Below are 17,015 nucleotides of genomic sequence, written 5' to 3'. Positions count from 1 at the left end.
TACTGCTGCTTTTCAGCTAAGTGTTGGACAAACAGGTGCCCTTTCTGAAGGGCTAAACTTTTACCTTAAAATCTAGATACCTTATAACATGAATATTAGCTCACTGGTCCCGAGCAGAGTGACCTGAAGAGGCAGTAGGCAGTGAAGATTTGTATGGTATCTAAAATGCACCTCAATTTTGCAACACAGAAGCAAAATAAACACATCTATGCAGACATGCTACATAACAATCTTAATATACAGTTGCAAAGAAACATTCAGAGTGACTCATTTTCGTTGACTGCTACCCAAAGCACAAGCAACCGCACATTTCCTGGATCTTGCATATGTGTTTAACCAATAACAATTTTATAGCATCTTATTGTGAAGAGATAAGTGTTTTACTGAATGTTTAGTATTAAGTCCCACATTATATCTTCCTTTATGTGGGTATTCAGTTGCATCTTGCCAGCTTTGTGTTATAATAAAATAAGATCTTTTCAAACAAATGTGGGAAACTTAGAAAGCATATTAAAGGACTAGTAAAATTGAAACTGAAAAGACTAGTCATCATAAAATGACTATAGCATCTTTAAAGATGCTGAAGTAGAATGACTAACAAAGCCCATTGCATATAAAATCAAATTATTATTAAAAACTTACCAAAATGCTCTTAACTATGAAGTTCTCAGGTGTATTATTCATATTCACTAGAAAGTAGGAGATAAGTTCTGGATAATTCTACCCACTTTGTTCCATGTATATATATATGTGTGTGTGTGTATATATATATATATATATATATATATATATACATACAAAATGTTTTCTCCATTAAGTTACCACCAGAAGCGCATTAGTGTTGTAGTAACTCCCTGCAGACAGCAATAGGTGGTAGAACGTAAACAGGTTAATGGGGATTTGTAGCTAATATCTAAATCAACCCGTCATGGGTTTATCTTTGATGCATTGCCAGTAACCTTTGGGCTGCTGTAAAGGAACGGATTCCTACTTAAGAACAATTCAGATAGACTAATCTGTCCAAGGCTAATCTGTCCAAGGCTTTCTTTATAAAAAAGAAGTTTCCCCAGTTGATCTTGCAGAGACATGTCTAACTTAAAACATTATCAGGAAGACTGTCCAGATATTTTATTCTTGCAGGTTGCAATTGTTCTATAAAATGCTTGCGGATGTGTATGAACAAAAATCAGCTATTATTCTATCAGTGATTAGAGAATAAATGTGCACGCACCAGAGATGTTGCTTGTGTCTCCAGGTTCTCCATCCACACACAATGCAGGGAGCTGAAGACAAACTGCCCCCTGGGTGCATTCCCCGCTCCGCTCCAACTCTCTTCTGCAGACTGACCACCTCGTTCATCAACTCAAGGTCAAGCTTAGCCCTTCTGCTGCTGGCACTCTGGTTGTGTCCCCTGGAAACAAGCTTACAGAAGAGTTTCATTTCCTTGTGTCTCATTTTATCTTAACACAAATATCACTCATATTGTATTAGCTTTATAGGATACTCTGTGTACTTTGGTCAACAGCAATATTCACATTTTATTGCCGAGGTTTAAAATAGTAATTAAAAATGCCATATACTAATAAACTTGCTGGTTTGCTCCTAAGAAAGCTTTCAGGAAATTCAGACTGTGCAAACACGTCTCCCACAGCATAGAAGCAGTTAGTGCATTGTGCATTTCACAGACTAAAAACCTGGGTGCAGCGTGAAGGAAGGAGAAGCTCCCTTCAGTTACCAGCCGGTTCTTTGTGTAGTTTATTGAAAGGGCTGCAGAAGGGAGAGGAGGCAGCTGGAAGAAGTGAAGGGCAGAAGTCACAGACGCTCCTGAGATCAGCTGAGGATCCATGCAGTATATTGGGCTATACAAGGATAAGCCATACCAACAGATTTCAGAAACTCTACCCTCAAAAAATAAAGCCACGCATCTCAACATAAATAAATTTCCTAGTCCTAAATTTCCAGGACTTTTACATTTTCATACAGACACTGCTTCATTCTCATGGGAGCATGCAGCAAGCCAAGAGCTTCTCATAGTGCACGCTTGCTCTGCTGGATTCCTCAAATACAACCCTGGAAGAAGCAGGCGTGGGTGCTGGGCAATGCCCCGGAGTTTCAGGGTACCAGGGTCAGTGCCACATTTAATGAAACTCCGTCTGCTTTCCAAAGGGAGCTGCATCCACACGTGTTTGTGCCGAGCCAGTTAAGCTTTGCATTCTAACTCCTGCCTTTCAAGAGCTGATTTTATAAGAGTTGATGCATTTCCCAAACACTGTTGCAAACAGCGACTTATGTCACTCTTAATTTAAAGCCGGAGTACTCAAACTCTGTATGATCAAAGACCGCAGCCCTAGCGATCTAAAATGCACCAAGACTAAAGCAACCAGTGAGAAGCAGAGGCAGAAAGTAGGTCAGTGTGTCAGGCTCGCTGGAGCCTTGCTGCTGTGCGAGACGGCAACCGCCTGCAGGACAGGAACCAGGGAAGTGCTCCCACAAGAAAGAAAAAGTTTCTACAGTCCTCATTAAAAATAATGCAGTAAAAACTCATTTACACATCTGCATACAAATGCCCTCCTTTATAAGGAAGGGGTAAGACTTTTTCTTTTATGAAGAGATCTTTATAGAGGCTGTAATGCAGAGCCTCTAAAAGTAACTCCAACTGTATTTTTTCCTCTAGTTTGATGGCTTGAAGGGGTAAGATGGTACATTACAATTTTTATATAACCCAGGCATATGCCTTTCAGGCTAGACAGATAACAGGCAGAATTAGTACTCTATTTGCAAAACAACTGAGGAAGCTGTTTGTGCAGATGCTGTTTGTACTTCCTTTGTGGAAGCTCTCACAGAGCAGCTTTCAACTTGCCTGAAGAGAAGTTTAGCACAGCACAGATTGCCTGCCCCTTCGGTATGCTACACACAAGTTATTAAAACCCTCTGGGAGCAGTTATTTTATCTTTAAGATAAGCCTGGCACTGATTCTTCTAAGGAGCAGAGGTCATTTGCTCTATCCTTAGAGTGAGCTGGCTGCTCCCCAAGGGATGGGGAGGCAGGGGACAAGATCTCACCAGCCAGGGCCCCATCCCAGGGCTCCCAAACAGGCAGCAGGAGCAGCCCCAGAGCTGGCAGGTTCATCCAGGAGCCCAAACCATCACCCAGGCTCACAGAGCTGAGGCAGGTCTGAGATCAGTCCGGGAAATCAGTCCATACGTTGGGGTGCAGATCCACAGGGCCCAACCAACCTCAACTGCAGCTGGGCTGAAGACCATCACTCCTTCAGCACTGCAGGAAACAAGAGTGAAGGCCCCAGGCTGAGCTTAAATGGGCTCCTGGGCACCTGAGAAGGGTGTGGGAGAGCCCCAGGTGGCCCCTGTCAGGGCCATCAAGGCCCTTTCATGCACTCAGGGCCCTGGCACTTCTGGGAGGTGACTGCCCTCCAGATGTTTGTCAAACACACATCGAACATCCCCAGACTGCACAGCATCCAAGCAGCGTTAAAATAGCCTGACCACCAGCTCGACTTGTGTTTTCCTCCAGGAAAATAGAATGTACTCATAAAACACATATGCATTCTTGAAAAACAGTTATATTCTCTGATTCAAAAGTCTGGTGTCATTAGCTACTAAGTAAATACCATAGTGTGATTGTCTTGAGGAATGAAGCCCACAGAAAGGATGGAATGTACATTTCCATGTACATTCTGATAAATGTATTTGAGTTAATCACACAATAACCTATAGCCAAGGTGAAATTTATAAAGGGGTTTTCACCAATTTCCTCCAGCCTCTGTTGACTTTGGGGTTTAGGATTCTTGCAGCAATATTTTTGCATTACTAGTTTTTATCATTCTTTTGGATTCATACTTGTGACAGTCGTTTCCAGAAACATGGTACTGTTCTGTACTGTGCACAGTTGTTGCAAAACTTTTAAAATAGAGAGCTGTCTAGTAAACACAAGATATATAACTTATTCTATGCAATTTGATTAGCTTCTTTGCTCATCAAAAGTGTGTTTTTTTCTATATGTATTTTGTGCTTTTTTTGGCATTACTTTAAGCAGTTGCTGTAGCATCACTTGGGCACAAGAGGGAACTCACAGATCTGTCGCTATGATTCCGTTTTTGAAACCAGAGGTCTGCACAGCCTGGTGGAGACTATGTTGGAATATGCATGTTTGAGAGAGATATGTATATGTGTAATGTATAAATATATCTACATTTAAATACACATCATCTAGCTACCAAAGAAGGAAAATCATTCATAGAAACATGGAGCAGTAGCCTAGAAGGTATTAAAGCATAAATAAGAACAGATATTGTCCTCCTACCCTTTGCAGACTTGCAGCCTGTCCCTGTTCCCATGCTACCACGCTGTAAATCTCAAAGCTAATACTAGTTTGCAGCAGCAGGACCAGGGAGAGCAGAGCATCAATCCCTGACCAGCAGGGGCTTCTCTAACCAAAAATTTTGAGCAACCTTTCTGGTTTGAGCCTGATTGCCTTTCACCTTTGCAGAGAATCCTGCCAAATAAATTTGAATCCAGCCAGACAAAACTTGATTCCAGTTGGAATCTGTCCCAGAACTTATAGGAATGAATATGCATGCATTTTCTTTGATCATCGTTAATGTGTTTATTAAAGGAGAAGACTTAAATTTACATTGTTTACTAATTTCTCCTAAACATCAATGCCAGCAACGTGGATTGTATCCAGCATGCTCGGGGTTCCTTGTTCTAAGCTAAACAAACATCTAAATCCAGAGCTTTTTAACGTGAAAATTCCCGCTGTGCTCAGGACCTGTGTCGCACACTTTGCCGGGGTGTCCTGCTTCCCAAACAGCTCCCGTTTGTGAATCCTGCCAAGAGGATGCGCAGGTTCCTTCGGGATGTGTCCTGAAGAGATTCCATGTGCTGTGGGAGCCTGTGTTGGAAACCCAGCTCCTGCGCCTGGCCCGTGGCTAGTGCAGGCAGCGCGGGGACAACTCGCAGGGTGACCCCGACAACTCAGCAGGGCTGGGATCTGTGCTTGTTGCTTGAGTTGTGGGAGTCCAGGGTAACTGATTCCCCAGGAATTAATAGGAATCTTCCTGGGTGAAGAGGAGCTACCTTGGCTCACCCCGGCGTGAGGCAGGTTCCTCACAGAGCTGCATTAAGCTCTGTTGTCTCGAGTAGCTTCTAGGGGCCCTTCAGTTCTCCCTGTATCCGTGAACTTGTAAGAAATCACCATGCTGGGACCGTGTGTGTTAGGTGATGGGTCATAGTCACAGCGGGCAGTGCTGTAGGTTGGTCTTTCACATGTATCATGTCTGTTTTTCACTCTCTCCTTGTTGTCCACTGACCTGGTCAGTTCCTGAATTCCTAGGGGCCTTCTTCTTTCTGTATGACTTCCAGGAGAGCCGGGTTCTGTCAGGAAGAGCATCCCCAACCTGTGGCTGGTGGCCCTGTTGGTGGTTGATGGATGTATTAGCAGTTGGCAACTTATTGCTGATGTGTTGCAATGAGTCTGGGGCCCTTGAGGAACGAGAAGGTAACCTGGCTCACAAGCCTGATTCCTAGAAGAACTCTGGTGTGGATTTTGCTTGGGAAATGGGGCTAGGTGTTTGGAGACATATACCAGCTTCAAGGAGGACACCGTGGATTCTACTGAGTTGATAGTAAAACTGTTGTGACGGGAGAGGGCAGCTCTCCTAACTCGAGTTTGTGTGCTGAACCACAAATCACATGGATATCTGTCAGCTTTGGTAGATGGTAAGGCTGATGATCTTGAAACTTCTAAGGGAAGGTTGCAAATAGCTAATCATTAGCTGTAATCTGTACGTCTGATCTATTAACAATCCAGTTATTAATTTCAGTGCACCACACCTGCATAGCATTGTTCGGTTTGGATAACTTGTGGGAATAAATAGGCTTGCACAATCGAATTTTGAAGAGTCTGGGATCCATCCAAGAAAACAACAAACCATGAGGCTAGACCTCAAGCCAAGGGTACAGTTATGAACATGTCTGATGCTCACAGGACTTATCACATGGTCCAGCAACGTGGATGTCAGAACATTACAGGAGGCGAAGACTCCCTCGAGGCTGTATCTCCAATGTGATACAATTCTGTGTGCTTTTGCTCATTCTTTGCTTGGTTTGTCCCTCCATACACTTTTAGATGGCCTTTACTGGTGCTTTGTGCCTTTTTTTGTAATAAAAGTAGCATAGTAATTTTTTTTCTAGACTTTACCCAACTCAGTGGTCCTTCTTGGGAAGGACTGTGTGAGAGGGCACAGTTATCATTCACACAGAATGCCTTTTTTTCCCCTATTTCACCCACACTGCTTCACCTCACTGGTAGTTTCCCCTCATGCAAGGGGATTTTTCAGTTTACTCCCTGGAAAACTCTGTTTTACATCGTCAGGTTGTTCCAAACCCCAAGTATTTCCCTGCTGTTGGCCGCCTCCTGGAGACTCATTCTTTATTTGCTTTGTGTCTTGATGCACCTTTTTGTGTCAATTTTTTTTCTTTACACATATCCAATTTTACAAAAAAAAAAAAGACCCATCTACACACTTTTGTGTTTGCACATTTTGCATATGGCAAAATTTTCACTGCTTGTCAGGATCTTCTGATCGTCTAGTTTGTACCAAGGGTTGACCCGAAGCCAAGGGGTGCAAGGTGACAAAAACAGCTACAAACAGCAACACTGTCCTCAGATGCTGACCCAAGAAGTCTGCTCAGTTCATCCTTTATTTCCCCTCATCTTTGATCCTCAAGGACCATATAAATGGGTGCGTTATGTTGAAATACGTAGAATTTCAGTAGTAGAAAAATACTGTATCTTGCACACACACAGATCTGTATTTCTTAATTGCATATAGATTAATGAAGGATTATTGTGGAAGCAGCAGGAAATTAGCCTTCTTTGCTGCCCATCTTGTCCTTCTTGGCACACCAGTATCACAAAATCTGCAAAAAAGTGGGGAGACCATACTTAAAAATGCCCAAATGTCCCTTCCCTGTTCCCAAAACAGTTCCATGCCTCAGGTAACCTCAGGTGAAAGGAATGATTTTGTCCTAAATACCCATTTTCTTAAAATATTGTGAGATGTATCAAGGAACCTAATCCCTTAGGGTGCTTGCCTCTAAATAGGCCATAAAAATTAAATGCACTTTTGCACTTTCCCTTCCCTGTAAACTCCATCGCATTTCTTCCCAGTTGCACTTTGTTGCCAAAAACACCTTGTGGTTTCCAGGAATATTCAAATGCTTTCTTTTATTTTTATTGCGTTTTTCCTTCATAACGTGAAATCAAAAGTATGGGAGCGCAGGAAAATCACAGAGTGAGAAACTTCTGCCACCGTGGAACATTCTTAAAACCAAGTGGGCTGGTTTATATCCTGCCCAAACGCAGACAGAGCAGCCCTCGGCTGCTTGCAAAGTCAGACGCAGACCGATCATTATCTGCATCTCTTAAGTCATGATTTCCCTGTTATTTTGCTGTTTTACAATTCCAATTTTGTGGGGCGATGGGGAAACCCCCCTCACTCCTGGGCTTTCTGTTGACCTATTACCCCTGGAAACTATTTATTGCGTACGAACGTTGTTGTAGGATTGAAAAACCAACAAATATGAACACAATAAATCTATGATGCCTCTTTTCTTGTGAAACCTCTTGCTAGTGCTGTTTCTGACATGAGGAAAAAGAACTCGCACCCATGTTTTGCATGGAAAAAAGGTGGTTTTAATGTCATTTCTTACTTACTATCACTTTTTGTAGATGACAGGTGATACAAGCTTAGCATTATGTCATGCATTACTACAATACCTGATTTACGATAGCAGAAAGCGTGCGGGTGTCTTGGTCGTTGGTAAGCATCTCCGATTTTCCCAGGCAGCGGATGCATCAGAGCAAAAGGCCCTTGTGGAGCTACCAATGCCATTTGGTGGTTAGAGAAGTCACCTGCAAGTCAAGCAATTTGCCTTCTCTTTCCTGGATGCTGATCCAACAGGAAAAAGACAACAGTTATCCTTAAAAAAACGCCTGTATAACAGTAGTGGGGACGTTCATGAATATTGGCAGTAGCTCTGGCACGATGGCAGAAGATCATTGCAGGGACTGGTGCTTGTGCAGTCTGCGAGTTGGCTTCCATGAAGAAATAGCTTTGCTGCAGTTCCTAGAGCCTCACTGCAGTTGACTCCACAAGAAAAAGCCTGTAAAAGCAGCGGAAAGAAATCGATCTCTTAGAGATTTGTTATTTGAATAGCTCCAAAGTGGGAGAGCAAGAGAAGATGGGCTCACCTGGCAGGAGGCAGAGGGTAGAGGGTCGTTACCTCTGCTTTAGTTTTCCCATAGTACGACCTGGTATTGGAGATGCCTTCATTTATGGCAAGTAAATCTTAGTCTTCCAACAAGTGTTGGATGCAGGGACATTGGAGAAGTGTTAGAGAGAAATGAGTGCTCCCTGTCACCAAACTCTTCTTCCCTTATTCTTCTGTAAAACTAAAGAGTGAAGCGTGTCCACATGCCTTGGGCGGGTGTTGTGAGAATTAGTCAGATAAGATCATCTTTGTTATACAAACATGTAAATCTGTTTTTAAGTAATGAGTTACGGTTTGTGTTAGAGAAGCACTTGAGAAGCCCAGAGCCTCTCCTTCCCACAGCACAGTGTATACCAGACTTGTTCCTACCGCGCTGCGAGACAAAATATATATATATAAATATATATATATACACTATATATATATATATTTACACATATATATGTACACCAGATGCACTTGGGCAGTCATGGCCTGTCCAAAAATGCCTTCTGAACCAGTGATCTCTGAACCTGTGACCAGAGCACAACAGCTCTGCAATCCCACGGGTGTCCCAGCAGAGACCCAGGTGTATAAAAGTGTCCTGCCCGGAGCGGATCCAAAGACAACGCTGGATTGTTCCAGTAGCCGTGCTCCTACCTGGATACCTGAGACCTTGCAACTGCAGGGCTTGTGACTGGGTTTGTGGCTGTTTTCTCCAGCCAAACCTTTCAAAGAAAGCAGCTCTGGTGTGACAGGATTGGGGACAATCGTCCTTGTTGACAACTACAGTAGTTTTGCAAGTGCTTTTGGTGCCTTCATAGCATATAATCTACCATTACTTGATACTAATACGAAAAACAAAAATTACATTGTTGTGGTGACATGTGGCATGGAATCGCCCAAAAATCTTGTGTTCCAGAGGAAAGCAGGTCATCTTTACCGCTGTGTTTTACGAGGGGTCATGGCATTTCTTTCCAGTTAGAACTGTGCATGTCTGGAAGCAACCAAGCTCCTCAGCACGGACTCCCGTCGAGGTGCGTGTTTGGAGGAAGGGCTTCTCCTGCACTCCTGGTCAGCGCCCGTTCCCCTTGCAGAGCTGCCTATTCCCCATAGAACGCGCACGTGCAGGCCACGTCGTGTCACAGCCACCGGCCGTCTTCACCTCCGCTGTCCCCTCCACCCCGTGCCACTTCCTCTGCTGCAGACGCTGCGTGACACATTGTGCTAGAGCGCGATAGGGGAGATAACAGCGAGCGCTGCTTGTTACAGGAACCGTGCGGCTCGATGGATTACCGCTTCCCTGCCTTTTGTTCTGGCAGTTTCACAATAGCAGCATGAGCCAAACTGAGAGAGAAAGTGGCGTTACAAGGGCCCGGCACCACGGAGGAGGGGGTTCAGCCCCACCGGGAGAGATCCAGCCCTTCCCATCCGCCTGCCAAGGAGCTCGGGGAGGATTCGGGTCCCCACGGGGAGGATTCGGGTCCCCACGGGGAGGCAGGAGCAAAACTGGAAGGGGACAGAGCATCAGCCTCTTTCCTGGGGTCTAGATTGCCGGGCTATGAGTGAACCTCTCATCCCGTTCGTTAATTTGTGGCAGTGTTTAAGAATGACTGGAGCAATGGCTGTTATCCCAGAAAGCCGGCAATGCTTCCTCAATGCTCCTCACATCCCCATGGCCTTTTCTCAGCAGCTGCACTTGTGCCCGAGGACAGGGAAGGCCCCGTTTCAGACAGTGCCACTCAGCACTGAATGCCTTAAATGCATCCTGCAGCCTGAGACACACAGGAACAGGTACTTTGCAGCCCTCTCCTGCATTTTAGCAGTGCTTGGGCTCTTTCAGCCCAAGAAAGCTGCTTTCTTGCAGCTTTCCCTGCAAGTTTCACACGCAGCATCTCTCTGGTGCCAGTCATGATGGTTAGAACTAAATTCATTACATCACCTTTCAAAATGACGGCATCTTTTACATAATTTTAGTGAAATTCTTTTGAGAGGCGAAGTATGAGATACTGAATTTTCTTTCCCCTTGCAACTTGCCGCAAGCAGGTTCAAGAACAGTCATCTGCAGCCTTAGGACCTTGGAGCTCTTTCTCTCGTTTATAAAAATGAATCATTCTTCTCTGGGTTTTGTGCTTGCTACACCTTGTGACTAGACACACTGCTGGCAAACGACATGCACAAAGATAAGAAAATAAAACCATCAAAGAAACACTAAAATCAGTTGGACTTTGCTTGGCAATACTTAAAACCATTATTATCATTATATATCTTATTTGCTCGGGAGATATTTGGAAATCTGCCTAAGATCAGACACTGATCTTAGCCCCAGGTGAGCCCCAGGTGAGCCCCAGCTTCAGTAGGATATGTTGATGTTAATGACATCTTTTTGCCTGCTTAAGGGCAGTGACATGCCCGAATATTTTGCTGATTTGGGAACCAAATACTCATGAGAAAGGCTGGTGATTTTTTGTTTGGACTAGAACCAAATGATATAGTTAGGGGAAACTATCTAATCTGAACTTAGAGCAGAAACTGTAGGAAGATATGAGAATAACGAAAGATAAAACAGTTACTTTCTGATTTTCATCTATGTAATAGTCTTTTGTGTTTTTTTATTATCTTCTAATTTTATCACAGGTGACAAATGAAGAAATGCATTTGCCTGATATGTCTAAGTTTAACTGCCTTCATATGTCAGTCAAAGAAACCATCAGTAGGGCAGGAATAGGTGGCTGACACAATCATCTCCCCTGATATATTTTTCTTCCCAGCAAGGTTCCCGTTTTGCCTGTTTTGTTTCTGTTGAGATGAGTGGAGAGGCAATACTGAAGGGTACCCGAGCTCACTGCAATATCGAAACATCTCCATGAAAGCCAAGATGAAATATATCCTGCGAAAGAAACGGGCCACAAGATGTTCCAAACAAGCCCATTGAGAACTTTTAATTAATCTTGGGCATGGTCATGCTTCCATATATTAAGATACTCCTGAGCTCACCAATAATGAACATTTGGAATGTGAGGGAAAAAAAGAAAAAAGAAGTCAAGTTGCCTGGGGCAGGAAAGGCTGCCGCCTTGCAGTAAAGCAGCTAGCAATTCAGTACCGTTGCACAGATTATCAAAAAATAAAGCTGGTGCAGAAAGGAAACCCAGAGTTAATATTTGGGGCATCAGTGCACGCATTTTCTGTTCCTGCGACCAGAAGAGGTTGTGCAAACATTAACATATGCCAAGAGAGGCCTCCTCTACCCTTACGGACACAGCACGCGGGACAGGGAGGGCAACGGGCTCTGTTGGCTCTATGGACACTCCTGCATTTTGCTGTAGCATCTTTCAAGAGGGAATTGCTTTGCCTGGAGCTTGGCAGAAACGGCACCATTTTCACACGTGGGAGAGGATGTGCAGATGCTTCAGAGCCCTCTGATGGATCCAACAGTGTCAGGAGCATTTGCAACCATAACTAATGTCAGAGGCTGAAGAACCCTCAGGAGTTGGAAATATTTTAGAGCTACATTTTTTTCACCTTTTCCTTAACTTTCCTTTTCCTTCCTGCCAAATCTTAGCTAAAAAAAAAAAAAAAATCAAGCTTTGGCTTGGACCAGTTTTGATGAATTTTTAAAACTATGAAACAGGCATGTATATAATATAAACTCTTGGGATACTGTCAGTGTTTATGTAAATTAGTTTATTGATTTTTTTATCAATTCCCGTGGACAATAAATACAATAAATAATTTTCCTCTTCTCCGTCCTCATCTCCGAGTTTTGGGTTGGTGAAGCTTTCAGCTCTTCAAGCTTTACTTTTCTTGATGGCTTGGTAGGTTTTCAGGATCGTAGTCAGAAATTCCTTCACATTCCCCTTGTCTCTGGACTGGCAACGAGTGCTGCGCGAGAGGTGCTGCGGTAGAAGAAAGGAGAAAAAAGGCTTTAAATATCCTTGGAGCTAAGTAAGGATTTCAAGCGCTGTTCCCGAAGAGCTGCGTCTTGAGCGGCGAGAGGGGCCGTCTGGGGTGTCCTGGAGGATGTGAAACCAGACAGCAGAGCAGTAAGAAACAGCTCATGTCACTGACACGAGCTACAAGAAGCTCCTGCTGCAAAAGGAGCAACGGGGCAGGCGAGCACGGTCGCTGGTTGAGGATGCTGAGGGTGCTTCGTGCCCAAGCATCCTTGAGGAAAACAGAGCTCACCGAGGTCTAAAGCACCACGAAAGGACGTGACCGGCCTGTGCTGAGCCCAGTCTGAAAAGGGGAAATAGCCAAGCAAGGAGATGAAGCTCCGGCCTCGTGTGTGTTGTTTAAGCCTCACGCTTGGAAATGGGGAGTTTGGAGAAGGCACCGGGTGGGAAAAGCCGTCTCCAAGCGTCCTCTGCTGAGTTCAGTTGCTTCCCCATGTATCTTCCAACATCATGTCTGGCTTTTGCATAGAAGAGGTGTTAAAACACATCTGAATTTAATCAGACAACTACAGGTATTTAAGCTATCTAAAATAAATAAATAAACTGCTCTGTTTTGAAAAGCTAGATAGCTACAGCAAAGCAAGAAATCTCTTACTCCACAGAACTTTCTCTCCAGCTGAATTTGGAAGGACTGGTTGAGGAGCCGAAGGATCTCCTTGGGCTCCACGTTGTTTTCCATGAGGCGCTCGGTTCCTTCCACAAAGCAGGAGAGCTCGTGGCCAGCCTGCGGAACAGAGAGGGCGTCAGGGAGACCTGCCAGGGCGGAAGAAACACGGATTCCTTCGCCCGCGAGAAGTGAGGAGAGCACAGCAGGAAGGCCCACGAACGCCACGGCCTTCGGCGGGCCCAGCATCCCCATTCCCCAGGGAGCCGATTCCCAGGGAGCTCCACCAAGTGCCCGGAGCCGCAGATGTCCAAGTCGAGTCCACCGGGAGCTTGTGCCTGACTCCAGGCTTGACTATTTGCCCTGCAAGGGAGGGCTCCTGCTTCTGCCCCTCGGGAGGAAAAATATCAACCTCTGTTATCACTTGTTGCTCACGTATTAAAAATCTTCCTCATAAACGAAAGCAAAACTTATGCAAGGAGCAAAACAAGTTTCAGCAGAAGTAGTACCTAACTTTCTCTAAGACTTACAGTAACAGAAAAAACAGCATATTTACTTACCTCAGGAATAGGAAGGCATAAACATGACTGAAAATGAAAAGAGTGAGCATTAAAATTCAGCTAGCAGTGAATACGCAGATAAATTGTGATTTAGTCTCACAGTACTCTCAAGGGGGATTTACTCACGCTGGTGGTGGGCTCCTTACATGGGCAATTTACAGAAATTTGATCCTGCACATTTTCACCCTGCATATTCTGAAAGAATAAAGAGGAAGAAGCCAGCATTTACCATCACACAAATTACAAACAAGCATTTTCACTGCATTAAGGTGCTGAAGGTGCACTTACAAGCAGACGATTTGTAAAGCGGATAATTTCGCTGACTTGGCAATAGTGGGCTTGCACAGCGAGCAGCAAAGAGGAGAGGAGCAGGTACGTCAGCATGCTGGCACCCGCGTGCATCTGTCTGATGGGCGAGGGACAGGAGGACACTCCTTTTAATCGAGTCTGCACAAAATTCCCATTCTCACATGGAAAAACCCAATTATAAAACTGATACCAGGTGCCCACTATTTCTTCCCACTAGCTTGGAGAGCATTTTAGAAAAATCAAACGTGGAATTGAGTCACCTACTGCAGTGACTTTTCTTTAGTATCGTGGAAATTCACACGGGCTCCTCAGAAGTGATTAGTTTGAACATTATAATATCACTCCCCAACAGGAAACAATGGTCGAAAATCTTCTACGAAGGCATTTTTTTTTTCAGATGTGGGTTTTGCTTGTGCAAATCGTGGCTCCATGAAGGCAAAGAGACAATAACGTTCGGCATCGCCAGAGTTCCTTGGAAGATGCAGAGATGTCCAGCCAGCTTATGGTCTCCTGGGTGCAAAGCAGGACCTTGTGCAAGGGAAGCTGCTAATGCTGCAGGGCCCCGATGTCCAAATCAAGGAAAAATGCCCAGGTCCGGAGTGGTGTCTGGAGAAGCTGCCTGGAACTACAGTTCCTGCACCTGGAGCGCAGTCCTCTAGTCCTTGATGCTGGTCTTGCCAATGCAAGATGCACTGATATGAAGATACAGTTCAGGTCCTTTGGGGGTCAGACCAAATACCACAGGCCATGCCACCCTCACCCATCAAAGGAGACAGGACTAGCTGCAGAAATGCTCTTTAAGTGACCAAAAAATATTAGCCTGGAAATTCTGCCAGGCGAAGTCTCCACAGCAGGTTGAACGCTGCAGGTTGCCGTGGCCCCAGCGGTTTTCCTTTGCTTCTCAAGCAGCCCTTGTTGGCATCGCTAGAGCCAACGTTCACCGTGGGGTTTCTCTCAGATCACCCGCGTGGCTGGTAGCCGTCCCTGCCTCCCGGGCCGCCTCGCTGCTCTTCTCTAGAGGCTTCAGGCTCCGGCCTGGCCCGAGGCCGAGCGGGCTGCTCCTGCAAGGAGAAAACACGAGCTCGTCCCTGCGTGCCGGGCCCCGCATGGAGGCAGCTCTGCCCCTGCCAGCCCCGAGCACCGTCCCCATCTGCGGGCCCCGCTCCAGGCCTCTCCTTTGAGGAGCATCCTGAGGTGATCTTGTGTGGGAAGCGCGCATCCTGTTGGGCACGCGCTCCAAAAGGCCCAGGGCAGCAGCTGGGGAAGGGCAGAGCCTTGGCAATCCGGAGCTGGCAGTGGCGGGACCAGCTGTGCGTTGGATTCCGTCTTAGCTACCGGAGAAGGGCTAGAAATCACCCACTGGGGATGCAGACTGTGCAGTGCGGCAAAGCGGCTGCCCTCATGGGCAGAAGCTGCTCAGGGATGGAGCTTCTGGCTCCTGCAAGGCAGCTTTTTCCTCATTCCTAGGTCAGCATGAGCGCACGGTACGAGCTGCAGCTATCAGTTTGAAGCATGTATCCCCTAACAAACCATCCTAACCCCTAACAAACCAAGGGAGGTGGGACCTCATGGGATGCTTCTGAGATGGCTGGAGAAGCTGTTTTGGATCATCTGAGAGGACACAATTAACAGGCATCCCAGATCCCCCACGCTTGTGCGAGGGCCGTTGTAAAGAGCCGTGGGCAGCGTGGGCCAGGGGACTCTCCGGGCCAGCCAGCGGCCTCAACTCGCTTCTCCTTTTCAAGGAACGTGTGTTTCAAGGCACCAATAGGCTGTGTCATTGCAAGGTTTTTACAAAACTGGGTAACAGACCCAATGCATGGATGGGCCTCTTCACCCAACGAGCAAAGGTGCAGTGAAGCTGTTCTGCAAGTGAAAATAATTAGTGGCATGAACTGTACATGACAGATATGTGATTACACTCTTCCATACATGCCACATAGTTTATATTCCCTGGGCAGCCGATAGCCCAGATCTCATCTATTAAACCTGTCATCCCAGAATGAAAAAGGCCAAGCCTGAATCTCCAGTCACCTGCGAGTCACCCCTTGCTCCTATTGACTCCTGCCCGTGCCTAAAGCCCAAAAGGAGAAGATCCGGAGAAGATCTGACCATCTGAATCCAAGTGGCAGAACTCGCAGGGAGCTAAAGGGACTGGCTCGGACAAGTTCGCTTAATGTGACAGCTGGGAAACCGATGACATTTGGGAAAACAGAGAGCTGCCCCTCGCAACGTGAAGCAAAAGGCAAAATGGCTTTTTTATGTGTCTTTAGGCACAAAGAAAGATGAATGGAAGGTTTCATTCATTCATTTCAGTTATTTCTCCCTGAGCTTTGCATGCATACTTCACTAGAGCTAATGCAGTCTGTACTGCCGAAGCCTCCATACAGTGGGGAGAATAAAAGCTGCGCTTCCTTAGAATTTTGTTTGTTCCCAGCTGAAACTGTATCCCCAGTTCTCCTTTATGGAAAAAAAAAAGCCATATTTAAAAGAAAATGAGCAATGTGACAGCAGGGAAGATTTGGGATAAGGATTACAAGTGGTCATTTGGGACTGAGAGGGAAACTGCCATTCCCTTTACCCCTTTTTTGTTACTTAAAGAGGGAATTTGGGCACGATTCCCCAGCGAGCCTCGCAGGTCCTCCCTGCGGTCTGCCTCCGCCAGCAGCGCTATCTGTGCAGATTCCATCACCCCTTGACTGCTTGGTGATGTGCTGCTGGTGCTGCTGTTCCTCCAGGCTAAACAGGCAACCAGAGAAGCTGCCTTAAACCCGCAGTAAATCAGAAAGCAGATGCTGGCACAGAGGGCACTTTCTGTTTATTGCTCATAGCAGTCGTGGATTAGGCACGCGAGCACGTGGCACTGGTTAGAGGGCCTCTTGGGGGAACTTAGGTTCTCCTCCAGCATGAAGGGGCTGATCAACGTCCAGGGAAATCACAAGTATTTTTACGGGGTTCAACGGATTCTGAGTTGCACCCCGAACAGTTATGACCTATTTTAGTTTTATTAATTGTTTTAATTAATTTTATTTTGAAAGTCTTCATGTTTCGGATGTGAGGATAACACAGTACAAAGCTGGGCTGAATGAACAGTTTATAATGAGACATGTTTCCTACTCAACCTTTAATTGGGGCCTAAGGGACCAGCAGTTTATGCTGCTAGAGACTTTTGCTTGGTTGCAGAGAAGAGTCGCGTTGTGGTGGATTCTCATCCAGGTTTTTATCCCCTTGCATTAAGGGAATTTCAGCTTAGATGAATCACCAAGGATCAGCACTAAATGCAATGATTTCAAGTGAAGCTATAATACATTTCCCT

At 45.5% G+C, this 17,015-nt stretch overlaps 1 protein-coding gene across 1 annotated transcript; it reads right to left on the bottom strand.

Moving 5' to 3' along the window:
• Positions 1-11,938: 11,938 nt before the first annotated feature.
• IL9 (interleukin 9) lies at positions 11,939-14,100 on the bottom strand. The gene is made up of 5 exons (XM_088536756.1): positions 13,679-14,100; positions 13,517-13,585; positions 13,391-13,417; positions 12,822-12,950; positions 11,939-12,169 (listed from the first exon to the last, which is right to left on the bottom strand). The coding sequence occupies exons 1-5, from the start codon at positions 13,790-13,792 to the stop codon at positions 12,062-12,064; spliced, it is 447 nt and encodes a 148-aa protein (XP_088392882.1). The 5' UTR covers positions 13,793-14,100; the 3' UTR covers positions 11,939-12,061.
• Positions 14,101-17,015: the final 2,915 nt, after the last annotated feature.

This window comes from Tinamus guttatus, unplaced genomic scaffold (genome assembly GCF_059628265.1).
Source record: "Tinamus guttatus ecotype Peru unplaced genomic scaffold, ASM5962826v1 Tinamus_guttatus_pri_ptg000710l, whole genome shotgun sequence".
Lineage (NCBI taxonomy): Eukaryota > Metazoa > Chordata > Aves > Tinamiformes > Tinamidae > Tinamus > Tinamus guttatus.
This window is presented reverse-complemented; position numbering and strand designations above follow the sequence as displayed.